The sequence below is a fragment of the Monodelphis domestica genome, chromosome 1 (assembly GCF_027887165.1).
Source record: "Monodelphis domestica isolate mMonDom1 chromosome 1, mMonDom1.pri, whole genome shotgun sequence".
Taxonomy (NCBI): Eukaryota; Metazoa; Chordata; class Mammalia; order Didelphimorphia; family Didelphidae; genus Monodelphis; species Monodelphis domestica.
The window spans coordinates 86,624,875-86,641,311 of NC_077227.1; the positions used below are offsets into that span (position 1 = coordinate 86,624,875).

General features: G+C 38.9%; 1 protein-coding gene across 1 annotated transcript; it reads right to left on the reverse strand.

Annotated features, from left to right (window-relative positions):
* Positions 1–1,997: 1,997 nt before the first annotated feature.
* On the reverse strand, positions 1,998–15,151 carry LOC100024923 (interferon-induced protein with tetratricopeptide repeats 5). The gene is made up of 2 exons (XM_007478834.3): positions 14,841–15,151; positions 1,998–6,787 (listed from the first exon to the last, which is right to left on the reverse strand). The coding sequence occupies exons 1-2, from the start codon at positions 14,843–14,845 to the stop codon at positions 5,347–5,349; spliced, it is 1,446 nt and encodes a 481-aa protein (XP_007478896.1). The 5' UTR covers positions 14,846–15,151; the 3' UTR covers positions 1,998–5,346.
* Positions 15,152–16,437: the final 1,286 nt, after the last annotated feature.

The following is a 16,437-nucleotide window of genomic DNA, read 5'->3' on the forward strand; positions in this document are numbered from 1 at the left end:
CTAGGGTATCAGTTGTTGAATGGAGAGAAAGGAATATATATTAAAGATCTTTTAGAGTTAGAAATGACATTTCTTGGCAATAGACTGGAAAGTGAGGTGAGTGTGAATGAGAAGTTGGGAATGTCACCTAGGTTGTAAACCTGAGTGGTTAGTGGTGTGTGACATTGAAAGGAGAGAGAGAGAGACAGAGGGAGAGAGAGAGAGAGAGAGAGAGAGAGAGAGAGAGAGAGAGAGAGAGAGAGAGAGAGAGAGAGAGAGACAGAGACAGAGAGACAGAGAGACAGAGAGACAGAGAGACAGAGAGAGACAGAGAGAGAGATACAGAGAGACAGAGAGAGACACAGACAGAGAGACAGAGACAGAGAAAGACAGAGACAGAGAGAGACAGAGAGAGACAGAGAGAAAGAGAGACTGAGAGAGAGAAAGAGATACAAAAAAGCAAGGGCCATATGAGGGATGCAAGATGTCCTTTCCCAATATTCATTATATTGTCACTTGTTGCTTGCTTTAACAGTACATATTAAAATAAAATACTCAAATTTTTGATCATACAGAATTTTCTCCATATTACATTACATTTTCTTTCATAAAGCTGGTCCTAATTCTTATGCACTTTACACTTATCATATTAGACCTTATCTTCACTTAAGTGGCTAGGACAGCTCTTATGAGAGGTTTGCTTCCCAAAGTAAAAAAAAAAATCCTTTTTACCAATTACCATAGCAATTAGAGAAAATGTCATATTCCCAGTTTCTGTTAACTCAAATATCCTAGGTATGCCCAAACATTCAAATCTGTAACCAATATTCATGTAAAATCCTAGTGAGAATAGACAATTCTTTCACCATTAAGTTTTGTACAGAATCAAATCCTGAATTACTTCACAATTCTACAAGTACATTTCAGAACCACTAGTAGTTTCCCCAAAGTCATATATATTAACCTTCAAAATTAATTCCCCTTTTTCCTCATTCTAATTTTCCCTTTTTCCCTGCCTCAGTGGCCAGCTAAGAGAGGGAAGAGTGAGTGAGTATTGAACATACCATTTTTGTCTTTTATCAGTTATGTATAGACTTAAAGTTTAAGAGGTTTACCTTATTTTACCCACATACCAGCAAATCCCAGGCAGAGAGAATTAGATTTCTTTTAAACCCAATTTTATTTTTAAACCAATGTTAGTGTCAATAATCAATTATCATAGGAAAGTTTGGAAAGAGGGATGGACATAATGATTTCTGTTTTTGACATGTTGAATTTCATATGTCAGAGGCAGAGATCAAGGGAGACATTGAGACTTACTAAAGAGATCTGGGACTAATATGCATATAGATGATAATCAAAGGCCTGGAAGCAAATGAGGTCATCAAGTGGAGTTGTAGGAAAAGGCCCAGTATAAAACTATGGAGGAATTGGTTTGGACAGAGTTGAAAGTATGTTGAGTTTGGAGTTAGAAGAGCCATATTTAGTTCTGAAACTTTCTAACTTCGGCACCATGGGCAAGTCAAACGATTTTTTTTGAGCCTTAGTTTCTTCATCTATAAAATGGAGAAAATAGCACTTGTACTAAACTTACCTGAATTATTAAAAGTATGTAATAAAACTTAATAGGCTATGTAAAGTCAATTATTAATATTCCCTTCCTATCCCACAACGCCCATGTATCCTGGGTCAGCCCATCTTCCTTGGAGTATAACCCTAGATCCAAATCTTGAGTCCTTTGGATATTGTTGCCTCATACTTTAGTGAAAATTGTCATTGTTAGTAGAGAAAGATCAGACTCCTGTTAAGAGAACTGCAACAGAAAGATTATTCTGAAAGGAAAGCCAGATGAGGTTGAATTATTGAGTTCAAACACCAGTATGTTTGCAATGAAATGGACTTATCCGACTTTCATAAGGATTATGTGGGGGCACTTGAAGAAGGATAAATGCATATGGAGTTGGCCCAGGTAGGGGAGGCTTGAACTGGTGTGAATAAGAGCAAGAGAAACAAATAAGCAAGTTGAACATTTTAATATTTATTGAATTACAGAGAAAGGAGAGTAATTATTCAGGGGAAAGGTTTATCCAGTTTATCAAATATTTCATATTTAATGAACCAAAGTAGGGACTTTGGATAATTCATTCATTTACTGAAAAGAGATTACATGTTTATTAAAGAGAAATAAATGATCCTAACAGATTCTTATGGAGCTTAGGAGAATATAAGTAAATATATTACAATGAGTCAAAAAGTCAGCTGAGAGTGAGTAGACTTATAAGTGAGTATAGTCAGGCTCCAAACTCCAAATAACTTTAATACACTGGAAGGGTTGCTTCTCTATTACTAACCTGTTACACTTCTATTATTTATATGATACAACCAGTCTTTTTTCAGCTAATACTGTGTCTTCTTGCCTGTGACATCAAATATCCAGGAGATAGATCTGAGCCAGACTCTGTTCTTCTTTACAAAATCCATGACCTTCAGCCTTGTTAGGAAGCTGCCTTGGTATGAAAGGAATTCTGAACTCAGCTAGAGAACTTTGACAAGAGAAAATGATAGTCAGGTATGACAAGTCTGATAGAGGCAGGTATGACAAGACAGCCTCTCCAAAGCACCACTATCAGTTCTTTCTGTCCCTCCAAAGTTGTGGTCATCACCATGGCTGTATTTTTCTCTTGTAGGGTTCTATGCTTCCGTTCCTGCTTCTGAGTGTAGTGCTTGACCCTCCTGATGGATTAATCAATGTTATTTCTTTACTCATAGCTGATCTAATTCTTTTGTGAAGCCTTCTCTAAATTCCATAACTGCTATTAAGGACTTTAATAGAAACCAACTCTGATAAGCTGTAATTCATAAAAGCTCAGAAAAATTAAAATTCTATTGTTGATCAAATGCTGAGTATTCTCCTTTGGGGAAATACTTTTTTTTTTTTTATCAGACAGCAAAGATCCAATTTGAACATCAGTTCATATACCATGGACAGACTTACAGCTTTGGTGGCCTATTCACTACTCCCTTCCTATCTTTAGTAGCTTTTATCCTCCTTTCCCCCATCTCATGACTCTCCTGTTGAGGAACTTCTAGTTCATAGATGGTCTTCTCCTTCATGTCCCTCTCCTTCTCCTTGTCTCTTTAACCTTTTTTGTTTGTTTGACCAGATTCACTTTCTCTCTTTGGATTGATTCAATAGTTCATCAAGGGAAAGAAAAATGAGCTTGAAGTCTCTAGGTTGGGTTGTTAGTCAGCCAGAGCCTTTTGTAGAGTTGCTGAATGTCTCCCACGGATCTTTCTTTTCTTCGTTGGGATTCAGGGTGATGACCTTGAGTTTTGTAATGATGGATATGAAGGAATAAAGGCAGTAGTGGTCTTATATTCCCTCCCTTACCCTTGCTTAGAGCTAAGGAAAGATTAGTCCTATTTGATAACAGAGTTGTAACTGGTGTTGGGGGAGGTAGAAAGCAGGGGCTTTGCCCCAAGGCACTGACATCTAGAGGGGTGGGTTACATTTCTTCATTAGAAGAGCACTCCACCTCTGGGCAGTAACAGCTGTCTGAATGCCTCATCCCAAGGTCCTATAGTAGCTCCCACTCAATCCAAGGGATAATATCTCCCCTAATCTAAGGCTTCACACAGGGCACCCCTTCTACTCCAATCCCTGAAATGCTTAGGCAGGGACTCCCCCAAATCCAAGAATGATGTCTGTACCTATTGTTCTCACTGCTGGTGATATCTGCCATCTACCATAACTTCCTCTCACCCCTGGGCTTCAGATGAAAATATTCCTAGTTATGGCTTCCCTTGTTCTCATTCTTTGAGAGTTTCACTTGAGAAAGTGCAGTTATTCTACTTTCTAAATATTCTAGTATTCAACCATGATTATGAAGATAAATCTGTTTTATTGCAAAAAAAAAGTCAGGGAAAGAATTACAGGAATTAAGCAGTCCCTAGTGTTTTAGAGCCCTTGAGCAACTGGCTCCTTGATGGCATTTTGGAAGCTATGAAGTTGAAAGAGCCCAGAAGATTCCCAGGTGGTCCAAGCTACCCCTTTCAAGTCTTTAGTCAAAAGAAAAACACTTCAAAAACTTCTCAGCAAGACTCAAAATATACATTTGACTGAAGACCAAAAAAGTAGGACAGTAGGATTACTATTCCATTTGAGGCTGAACCTCATAATTCTCATTTAGGGGTCCAGATTAGCTCAAATACAGTATTATTTGCTGTTCATGGCCCAACAACTTCTGAAACTTCTGTTTTCTCTTAATATTTCAAATTGATAAAAAATAGTTTTGATCTGGAATCTGGCTAAACCTTTTTTTCTAGCTAGAAAATCCAGAAATAACTTGTTTTTATTCATTCTTATCTTTCCTTGGCTATAAGATACAGTATTATTTTATAATGAATGCTATGTAAAAAGAAATATAAAATTTTCATTTCTACTGAACACTAGCAACTTTCCACTTATGGTAGATTTGGGGGCCAGTTTATTGTTATTTGGGGGTTTAGTGTATACTGTGAAAATTCTCAGAGGCAGTTTTTCTTTCATATTTTCAGGAGTTTGTTTTGAAATCATTTTGACACTGGTTCATAGTCTGATTGATGGTTCAATCTTAGATTAAAGACTTATTATGTACATTGCTACTTATGCCTCTGACAACCAACCAGATGGTAGAAGAGAATATTCTGCCCTTCCTCACCTCCTCACCTTGATGCACTGGAATCTGAAAACCTTAAAAGAGAGGAAGACCTGGGAAAGATTCCAAGTGGTGACTGGAGTCCCACAAGCCATGCTTATGAACCATAGTTCCTCTAGTCTCTTGGTCCCAAGTCAATCAATCATCAGGAGGCAAGTCCAGTCACGGGATCAATCAGAGGAGTTGTCTGTGTTTTCTCAGTAAGAGACTCAGATACCTGTCTCTCAGCAAGATGCTAAAACTACATGTCCAATTTTTGACCAACATCTGTGCCTTATAGTATGCTATACATGTAAAGTAATAAGTAAAAAAAAACAATAAAAGGTTTAAAATGGTTTTTGTTCATTTGTTTCAGTCATGTCCCACTCTTGATGATCCCATTTGGGATTTTCTTGGCAAAGATCCTGGAATGGTTTGTCATTTCTTTTTGCAGATCATTTTATAGGCAAGGAAACTGAGGCCAATAGGGTTAAGTGATTTACCCAGTGTCAGAGAGCTCATAAGTGTCTGGGGCTGGATTTCAATTAAGGTCTTCCTGACTCTAGCCCAATGCTCTGTCTATTGGACCATTTAGCTGTCCACAGTTCAGGGTATGTTTAAAAAATATTTAAAACTTTTTATTTTTATTTTTTTAATAATTAAAAAAAAACAAACTCTAAAATGTGGGATTTTAAATGGAGAGGCGCAGCTCTAACAGGGCACTGATATATTCAGCATTACCAGGATCCTGCTTCAGGGCCTTTTCATAATATTCTAAAGCTTTTTCCTTTTCTCCCTTCAGCTTGTGGATGAAGCCAAGAGCTCCCAAACTCTTTGTATCCGAAGAATTCTGACTCATCCGTTTGGCAATTAATTTCTGTAAAGCCCCTAGGAGTTTGGTGCAATTCTCAGTATTTATCTTTATCCCTTCTAAATAATGGTGAATGGCCACATCTCCAGCCTTCCTGTGAAATTCCAGGAAGCGGCCATAATGGAAATGGGCTTGTTGCTTCTCCTCTTCTCTTACATGCTTGAGGCCCAGGACTTTTTGAAATATCTCCTCTGCCTCATTAAACTGATTTGCTTCAGCGTACATGTTGGCTAAATCTAGGTAAGCAAACACAAACAAAGGTTTCTGCTTAATGGCTGCTTCAAAATAAAATATAGCCGATCGGACTAGCCTGTCCGCTTCCTCTTTGTTCTTTCCCTTCGGCTTATTCCTTGTGGCCTTCTTGATTTGGATCATTTGAGCCCTATAACAAAGGCCCATTTGGTGATGTAGGAAAGCAGAGGTTGGTACCAGCTTTAAGGCCTTTTTTAAGAGCTCAATAGCTTTCTCTGGGTTGTTTTCTCGGCGGTAAAATTTTGCTGCGTAGCGAAGGACATAGGGCTCGGATGACACTTGGTCAAGGGCTTCCTTAATGTATTTTTCTCCTTGAGAACTTTCCTCCATATCCTGAAGCTTTAGTGCCAAGAGAACCTTCAGAAAGGTACTTTCTGGATCCAGGCTGAGCGCCTTCTTCAAAGGGCTCAGAGAAAGGCTTTTACTCCCAGGCATATCTTTATGAAAGTCATCCATCCGGTACATGACGATGGCAAATCCAGTGTTAAATTCGGGGTGCTCAGGGTCTGCCTGCAGGGCCCTTTCAAAAGAGGCTTTGGCTCTCTCGTAATACCTCCCTCCAAATTTGAGCAGAGACCAGCCTTTTTCACAATCAATTTCTGGAAGGTCCACCTTGTACTGGAAGGCGCTTGACAGCTTCTTACAACTTGCTTCCACTTTGTCCAAGTAAGTCTGGGCTTCAGAAAGTCTGTCCATGTGATAATAGATCCAGGCGTAGTTTCCCCAGGTTATGATGCTTCGCTTTTCCACTTGGTCAGGGTAGTCCTGTTCAATGCTTTCTTCTGCATTTTTGAGGCTTTCTAAAGCCTCTTTATTTTGGCCTTTCAGATATTTCACATAGGCCAGGAGGTTTAAAAGGGAGACTTTGGATTTAATGGTCAGATATTCCAGCTGGTCATCAATTCTTTCTTCTGTATAAGGTACCTCAATGTCTTCCTTCTGTAGCTTCCAAGTAAAGTGGCATTCCAACTTCAGCAAGAGATATTTTAAGGAGTTCTTAGATGCTTCACTATAAGATAAGAAATCTAATTTAGTTACAGAGGTATGAATAGAAAAAAAATGGGACTCATAACCCCAAATGGCATTATTTTAACTAATTTTAATTAATAACAATTTATTTATATATTATATATAAAAACAATTATAAAATTAATGGTATTAATTTTAATGAATAACAATTATAGTTAACATCTTTGTAATACTCTGTATCTGGCACTATGCTAAAGGCTTTGCAATTATTATCTTGTTTGATCCTCACAATGACCTTGAAAGATAATGGCTATTATTATTGTTGTAATTATTCAATTAATTTTAAACTATTACCTTCCACCTTAGAATCAACAGTATGTATCATTTCTAAGGCAGAAGAATGGTACGGTCTAGGCAATGGAGTTAAGTGACTTGCCCAGAGTCACATAGCTAGGATGTTTCTGAGACCAGACATGAACCCAGGACCTCCCATCTTTAGGCCTGGTTCTTGATCCACTGAGCCAGTTAGCTCCCCTCAATAGGGATTATTATTATATCCATTTAACAGATAAGGAAACTGAGTCAAAGAGGTTAAGTGATTTGCCACAAATCACATAGCTAATAAGAGTCTGAGGCTAGATTTGATCTCAGTCCTTCCTGATTCCAGACTCAGCACTCTATCCACTATACTACTTTGCTGCCCCTTATTTCCATTTTCCTTAAATTGTTGCCCTTCTATTTCCTTCCACACTTTCCTTTCCTCTCTTCCCCCCTTACTCCCACCATCACTTCTGACCATATTGGATATAGTCCTGGGTCTGAATTCAGGAAGATCTGAGATCAGATTGGATCTCAGACATTTAGCACCTTGGGCAAGGCATCTAATCCCTTCTTGCCTCAGTTTCCTCATCTGTAAAATGAGGTTAACAACAGCACCTACCTCCCAGGGTTGCGGTGAGTCTCAAAAGAAATAATAATTATAAAGCACTCAGCACAGTGCCTGGCAAATAGTAAGCCCTATGCAAATGTTAATTATTGTTATTGTTATTATTATTATTATTATTGCCAATTTCTTACTGTGCTAGTTTCTGGAGATACAAAAACAAAAATGAAGAGTCCCTGATTCTAGAAGCATTTGACTTGGGGTGAGGAGAATCAAGATTCGATATGTTCATAGCCAAGGGGAAAAAAAAAGTTTAGAGCTTGTATGCATAAAATAAAATGAGGCATATTATGAATGTATTAGATACCTTTAAATTTTGTTTTCATTATTTTTACTTCAGGCTTAGAAATATTTCATAAATATACCTAACATTTATTGACCAACTATTCTTGTGAAGTAGACAGGGTTGGGGGGAACCTTTTTTTTTTTAACTAGTTAGAACAGTTGATCCAATGAACAAATCGAGTACCACATTAAAAAACAGCTTATTTATTTAAGAAAAAGTAAAGCTTTCCCTCACTAGATTTTTAAAATTAAAGGCAAGAAATATAAAATTATATTCAACAAACATAATTTTAAAAAATTAGTTATGAACTAATGAATAGTCAAAAGAAGGAAAAACAATTGGGGGGGGTGCTGGGGAGAGGGAGAGAGAATATTTTTCATTATTGAATTTTATTTTGGTCTAGTCACTTCCTTCCTTTGAGCCTCCTCTCCAAAAATGTATCTGTCCTGCAATCTGAGGAAAAGGAAGACTGGAGTATAATATGGAACAAGAGGTTTTGAAATGAAAAGAAAAGGAGGAAGGTCCTTCCTGGGCCTCTACTACAAATCTGTAAAATGAATGGTTTAACTTAGCTGATTTTTTCCCCCATTCCTTTTCCTTCTTGAGTTCTCTTCCTTGTTTGATACTATTAACCAAACTCTTTTCTTACCACACTTTCTTCTCTGTAGGCAGGCTTTCATGATATTGCCTCCTTCTGTCTTTTCTAATCTGTCTAATTGCTCCTCATCCTCCTTTACTGACCCATCCTTGTATCATATCTCTTTAACTCTAGGTGTTCCTGAGACTTTGCCTTGGACCCCTTCATCTTTTCTCTTGTTACCTTTTCTTCTCCATGACCTCCTCATCAGATACCATGATATAGAATTTAATGGTCATCTTTATGTAGATGACTCCCAAACCTATATATCTGGCCTGTCTCTTCCCTTAACTTCAGCACTGCATCACCAGTGGTCTCATAGGCATTTCCAACTGGGTGGTGCCTCAGAGGCATCTAAAATTTAACCTGTCCAAAAGAGAACACAATATCTTCACACTAACCCCCAGTGTTTTCTCTGTCAAAGGCACCATCATTCTTCCATTCTCAATGGTTTGTAGCCTGGAATTATTCTCATATCCTCTTTCATCCCATCTATCCAGTCAGTTGGTAGATCTTGCTATTTCTACCTGCACAGTATCACTTGGATCTGATGCATTCTCTCTCCTGATAGAACTATCACTTCACTTCAGTCCTCATTACCTCCTGGCCAAATTATTGCTGCATCCTTCTCCCCACTACAGTCTATCCTTCGTATAGTTGCCAAAGTGATTTTCTTTAATCATGATCTGACCCACTCAATCAACTCTAGAGATGAACAGACAAGGGTGAATTATGATAGTACTGCTGTAAAAAATATCTGCATCTATGTGATCACAGATACATGGAAATATAGGAAAAATATGTGAAGATTCCCTAAAGGAGGGTAATAACTTGAAAATTATAGCTTTTAAGATGGCATTTTAGTTGAAGTTCCTAAGGAACCATAATGACCTTTTTGAAATGGTCTAATGATTTGAAAGGACCTAGGAAGAGAGGGTCTTGGTTAATTGGGAAGGTGGTTATATCAATTGAATATACAAAAGAATAGAAGTTTAAAGAGGAACATAAGTTTATATGGTACGAGGATTTTGGGGTAAGAGAATGGCAAAAACAGATGTTGCATCTACCTTATTTTTGATAGATTTTGGTAATAAACCACTTCTTAATATTACATCCCTGCCTTTTCTGTTTCTTGCCCTTGATCATCAAGGCATGATCAGTAACAGAGATCTATGTAGTTAGAATAAAGTCATGAAATCTTAGAATGAGAAGTGACCATAGAAGCTGCAAGGTCCAATGGAGACTGGGACTTGGAAGATCTAGGTTTGAATTTTTTTCTAATACTTATCACCACTGGCCCCTGGGGGAATTCACTCTACTTCGCTAAACCTCAGTTTTCTCATCTGTAAAATAAAAGGGTTGGATTAACTACCTCCAAGATCTTATAGAGCTCTGTATCTATGATTTTATGATCTTATGGGGTCTTCTAATCTAACTTCTTTACTAAGAGACATTTGATGTGTATGAAATGGTGTTTTCTAGAGATTAAACCAAGAGTGGTATGTAGAATGAAATACAGCATTGGGACTAAGGGAACCAGTTAGGAAATTTGGAATAGTTTATGCCTAAGACTATGAGGACCTGGATCTAGGAATAAAGAGTAAAAAACATATTTAGGAGAAATAGATTAGAATCATGGCATAATAATAATGGCAGACAAATCACAGATTAAATGGTCCAAAATCTTTATTTTACAGATAAGCAGCTGAGGCTATCTAAGTCACACAGTGGGTTATTAGCACATTCTGGCCTGGAATTAAGGTCTTCTACCTCCAAGTTCTAGTGATCTTCTTATTACACTGTAGCATACTGGGTATATTAGCATCTTGAAAGTATTATCGGTGTATTGATATTATATCTTATGTGTTCATATACCAGACTCATGGTCATGTTACTTATTGATTATTGTATTTCCAAATCTACAGTCTAAAGGACAAAATAATTTCTGAGCATGTCTTTATTTGCCACAGGGTCCTAGTTCCCACCTTGTTAGACCACATTCCTTACCAAGTCACATGTTTGATTAACCTCCTCCTCTTTGATTACATGATTGTCAATTGAGCCACTGTTAAAATTTATGCCATGTCACATGTTCATTAGCTACCTCCCACTCCACATTTCTAAATTCTCCAATAAAAGTTGGAGGACATGTGTAGAGCCCTCTCTCAGTTCCATCAGAGGGGCATGCATGATGGAGCCAATATTTTTTAACTCCTTGTCTCTGAGTCTTTATTCCTTTGTCTCTCTATCTCACAATCTCTCTCTCGTCTATCCATTTCCCTCAGTTTCCAATCTCCTTCTCAGATGTCTGCCCACGAAAATATTAATATGTAACTGCAGGAGGTTACAAACACCATACTACTACTTCCATTATGGAAGAAGAATCAACAAAACTTGGTAACAATGGAGAAAAAAATCAAGACTGACTCCCTGATTCACAATCGAGGTTATTAAGTAGAAGACAAAACTGGGGAAGTGCACAGAAGACATTTTGGAAAGAAATAGGTTGATTCTGATTTTAGTTCATTTTAAGCATACACATTATGTTGGTGGGACATATGGGTAGAAGTTTCCTGGATAGATTTGAAGTCAATGGACTGAAGCTTAGGAGAGAAGTTCAGATTGGAGATATGAATTTGGTAATCATCAGAATGGAGATGATGCATGGGAATGGGTCAGATATCCATAGGAGAAACTAGAGAGAATTAAGAGTTGATAGATAAGGGTGAACTTTGGGGAATGCCTACCTTTAGGGGCTGGGGTAAAAAGGGGAGCCATTGAAGGGAATGTGGAAAGAGGAGTCTAGGAGTGAGGAGGAAAATGAATGTGGTATAGTAGAAACCATGGGAATTAAGAGTTTCATGAAGTAAAGAATGGTCAAAGGTGATAAATGCTCTTAGGGGTTAAAGGAAGCCAAAGACTGAGTAAATGACTGTGTAAAGGGAACTCCTTCCCCCAGAAATCACATACAGGGGTCTTCTTACCAGTTTCCCCTGACTGCTAGCTTTATGTCATATGAGTGGATATCACATGAAGACACTCTAAACATAGGTAATGGGAGAAGTGGCCTAGACATGATGATCTAGAATAGAAAGGATCAGGTTAGGATCCAGGGGGAAAGGAGAAGAAATAAAAGAGGGGGTTCCAGGAAGTGGTCTCTCTCTCTATTCTCTTGGATGTGGCAGTGCAGAACCATAGCTGAGATAGCCTTGTGAAGAGCGCCACATGGCTGGAGTAGAATGAGATTAGAAAAGGCTTACATCTTTGTTTATCTCTATGCTCTCTATTTCAAGTAGATACTAACAAACTCTATGGAAACTAAGAACCAGAATGTTAATTTAATTTATTTTTTAAAGGACAATATAAATTGCAATGGCATTAAAAAACAAAAACAAAAACAAAACCAGACCTTAACTTAACCAATATTGGTTCTAAGTCAGAAGAGTGCTAAAGACTAGGCAATTGGGAATGTTCTATTGCCATAGTATCTCACCTTTGCAAAAACAACAACAAAAAAAAAACAAAGAAAGATTTAGTAGCACTCTAAACACATAGTGATTTTGAGGTCACACATGACAACTGTGGATCATACTCTTCCTATCCAGGCTTGATCTTAGACTACCTATGATGCTGGTGCCAGTTTCTGCCTTATTTTTTCTCTCCAATGAACCTTTGCCATGACCTAGTGCTCAGAAAAACAAAATTCTTCTTGATCCTTTCCATGACCAAGACCATTTTGAAAAAATGGAGCATTTATTTTTGAGGAGTGGGCTATGTGTGGCCCTCAGAATATGTTCTCCAAAAGCCCCCCTTGGCCAAGCAATGTGCTGGTTTTAAACATGCTGACATGTGTATCATCCCTGGAAAGTCCTAACCTCTACCCCCTGCTTCTATTAGGCTGTGCCCCCTGAATATAGGTGTCAAATTATGGGTATGCTATTTGCTAACTGGGTCAAAAGCTTCTATGCCAAGGTATAGGTGTTAAAACTGTGGCTGTCCTATTTTCTGATTGGGCAAAAAAAACCTTTAGCCCATAGGTTTTGGCTCCCTAGTTTCTGGAGGGCTGACAGTGAAAGGAGATGGAGAAGTGGGGAGCTTGTGGTTAAAGCCAATAAAAGTCCAAGTACAACCAGAAAAGGGGGCATTTACCTTATGATTAGGGGTGGTGCCCTATTTCATGAAAGAGAAATAAACTCTGTGTTTTCTGCTCAAAGTTTCTGACTCAGAACTTTTGTTGTGAGAAGCAGATCTCCATGAGGGGTGATCTGCACCTCTGTTCCACACAGATTTCTAGAAATGTCTTCATCTCTACATATATAATAGCTCTTTGCCTGTCATTACTATATAGTGAAAAAGACTCTGGACTCAAAAGACCTTTGTTCAAATGCTGGACACCTTGATCTAAGATTATATTGTAGGGTAATTTAAAATTTTTTGAATATTTTAGTAGCATTTAAAAATGCTGATAGCTTTTGTTTTGCCATCACTTTCACTTCTAATTGTATCTATCCATTCTTCATCTCCTTCACAGATGACTATCCCAGGAATAATGGGGAAAAAAGGAAAAAAAAACAATTCAGCCTTTATGAGTATTGTTGAATATGCCAGTGGATCCTTCTGAGCTTGAGGTTTCCTTGTCTATAAAATGAAGAGGTTGGATGAGGTCCAATTCTGAATTCTTGTTCCGTTCTAGATCCTGAGGTGCTATGATTTTTGCAGAATGAGAATATTGAAGGATTCAGCTATGTTCAAGAGAGAAAAACACCACCTGTCTAACCCTGACACTCTGTTGTGTGTCCTCTGCTGAAAAATGAAATCTCATAATAAAATCTCAATGCACAAGTGGATGTTTACAATTCAACACTGAACCCAAGTGAGACAGGTCTGGGTTAGGTGGTGCGACTGTGGCTAAAGGACTTAAACCCAGAGAATCAGCCCCAAGTATGGACGGGCTTTAAGCCTAACGTTAGCTGCTTCCGGTGGGAGGAGGGGCCCTCACCAGATACACACAGCTAGAGCCCACATAATCCTGCATAAACCTTCTAGCTCTTCTTTTGGATTAGGAAATGAGAAAGCAAGCTTCCTTCCTGTGAGGTCCCTTCTGACTTCACATTGAACCTGCGTTGAGCGAATAGCCTGATAACGGTCTTTTGTGGATAAGAACAAAAGAGAGGAAGGAGCCCCATGCTAGCTGCGGTTGGGGGACACAAAAGCAGTCAAAGACCCTTTGCTCTCCCAATGTTTCCAAGAAAATTAGAGAGACATGATGGGTATGTACAAGATGACAAAGCAACTTGCCCCCAAAGCAGAATGATTTGTGCGGATGAGATGCAAAGTCAAGGAGTGATGGAGGCAGGGCTGGGTTAGTCGGGAAAATCTTCCAGGGGGAAAGGAATATGCTGAGTCTGGGTCTTCGAGCAGACACTGACTAGAAAAGAGGGAGGATGCAGCTGCAAGCACAGAGCTCCATGGCAACCGTTAACTCCCCGCTCTGCGGTCCTAGGAGTTTGGGTATGCCACGGAGCACAGTCCTGGCTTTGTCTTTTGTGCACAGATATTTACCCTGTCACGAGAATTTACCTAGGACCACAGGGAGGGGCATTAACGGCTCTGCCTCCCCCCACCCTCGGGAAATATTGATTAGGTTGCTACAATGGGAAAGATGCTTTCCAAAGTCCTACTTTCAAAAAATATGGAAGACGAGTCCCCCACCCCAAGAGCTTTACAGTCTCTGAGTAGCCATTTTTCGACATCCCAGTGACAATCAGTTTTATTGTTGCTCTTAGTAGCAAAAACAGATAGAAACCCTCTCCTCCAAATGTTGCCCTTAGGACTTAGGATTTAGGACTCTGCCATCTCCCTGTGCTACCCTGACAAGTGGGAAAGAAGACTCCTGCTGCCAGGATTTCCTTTCTCAAAAACTGACCTTTATCTGAAACCTGGAGCTATGTTAGCCCAAGCCCAAGGAAAGCTGACAGCTTCAGTCGGAAAAGATGACTGAAAACGGGGAAAAAATAACTAGCATAAAGCAGCCTGCTAATGGGCTATTGTTTCTATTCATGGATTGTGACTAAGCAGAAGGTACAAAGCACAATAATCTGCTTTGATGGCAGAGCAGAATTGCTGAAAGATTAGAATTCAAGAAAAAATATTTGGTTGGACGATCTTTGACTGCAGTGATTTGCATTTCAGGGAGAGAGAAACAAAGGAAAAAGAAAGACATTTACCTCATGTTTGCTGCCCTGTGGTCCCAAGTCCTGCAATCCTGAAGACTGCTCTGCTCTGCTTTTCAGGTAGCAGCGGTCTGCTGGGCTGCTCTGAATGGAGGTTTCCCAGGGAAGAGGAGGGGCACCTTTTTGTCGAATCTTAGCTTGCTCTGAGTGATCCTCGCATGCATTGCAGAAAAAGAACCTTTCACGTCACTTATAAACAAGCCATGGGGGGAGGGAAACAGAAACTAGATAGTGAAATTGGTTATTGACTAGGAAATAGAAACTGAGACTAACTTGTTCAGGGAGCCCCGAGCCTTATGTCACCAGAGCATTGGCAGAAAATATACTTGTGGTGTGGTGGAGCATATAGTTCCTTCAGTGGAAGGGATAGATTTTTCCAACCCTTGGTTCCTTGCAATGCTGATAATAACTAAATCTTCACAGTTGATCATTGAACATTATTGCTCTTACTGTTTACAACATTTTCCTAATTCTCACTTTACTTTACATCATTTCATATAAGTCTTTCCAGGGTTTTTTGTGATTGTCCTGGTCATAATTGCTTACAGCATAATACCATTCCATTACAATCATATATCACAACTTGTTTAGCTATTCCCTAATTGATGGACATCCCCCAAGTTGTTACCACCACAAAAATAGCTGCTATAAATGTCTTTTTATGAGTAGGTCCTTTCCCCTTATCCTTGACCTCTTTGGGATACAGGTGTAGTAATGATATTGTCAGAGGGTATGCAGAATTTTATTACCGTTTGGATACGGTTCCACTTTGCTCTCCAGAATAGTTGGGTCAGTTCACAACTCCACCAACAGTGTGTTGGTGTCTCAGTTTTCCCACATCCCCTCCAACATGATTTTTTTGTCATGTTAGCCAGTCTTATAGGGGTAAAATGACTTACCCAAGCCACATGGCTAGGAAGTGTCTAAGGTCAGATTTTAACCCAGTTCGTCCCAATTCCAGATCTGGCACTCTAACCATTGTGTTACCGAGTTTCCCCAGGACTCTTACCAAAATAAACCATCAAAGCAAATTGAATTAATCAATATTTTTTTTCCATTTCAATAAGTTTATTTAGTCAATTTAGAACATTATTTCTTGGTTACAATAATCACATTATTTCCCTCCTTGCCCTCCACCCACTCTTCCCACAGCCAACACATAATTTCACTGGGTATTACATGTGTCCTTGATCAGAACCCATTTCTATGTTGTTGTTTACACTAGGATGTTCATTTAGAGTCCACATCCCCAACAATATGCCTTCAAGCCATGTATTCAAGTAGTTGTTTTTCTTTGGTATTTTTACTCCCACAGTGTTTCCTCTGGATGTGGATAGTGGTTTTCTCGTAGGTTCTCTGAGTTGTTCAGGGTCATTGCATTGCCACTAATGGAGAAGTCCATTAAATTCGATTGTGCCACAGTGTATCAATTTCTGTGTACAATGTTTTCCTGGTTCTGCTCCTCTCACTATACATCAATTCCTGGAGGTTGTTCCAGTCCCCATGGAATTCCTCCACTTTATTATTCCTTTGAGCACAATAGTATCCCATCACCAACATATACCACAATTTGTTCAGCCATTCCCCAATT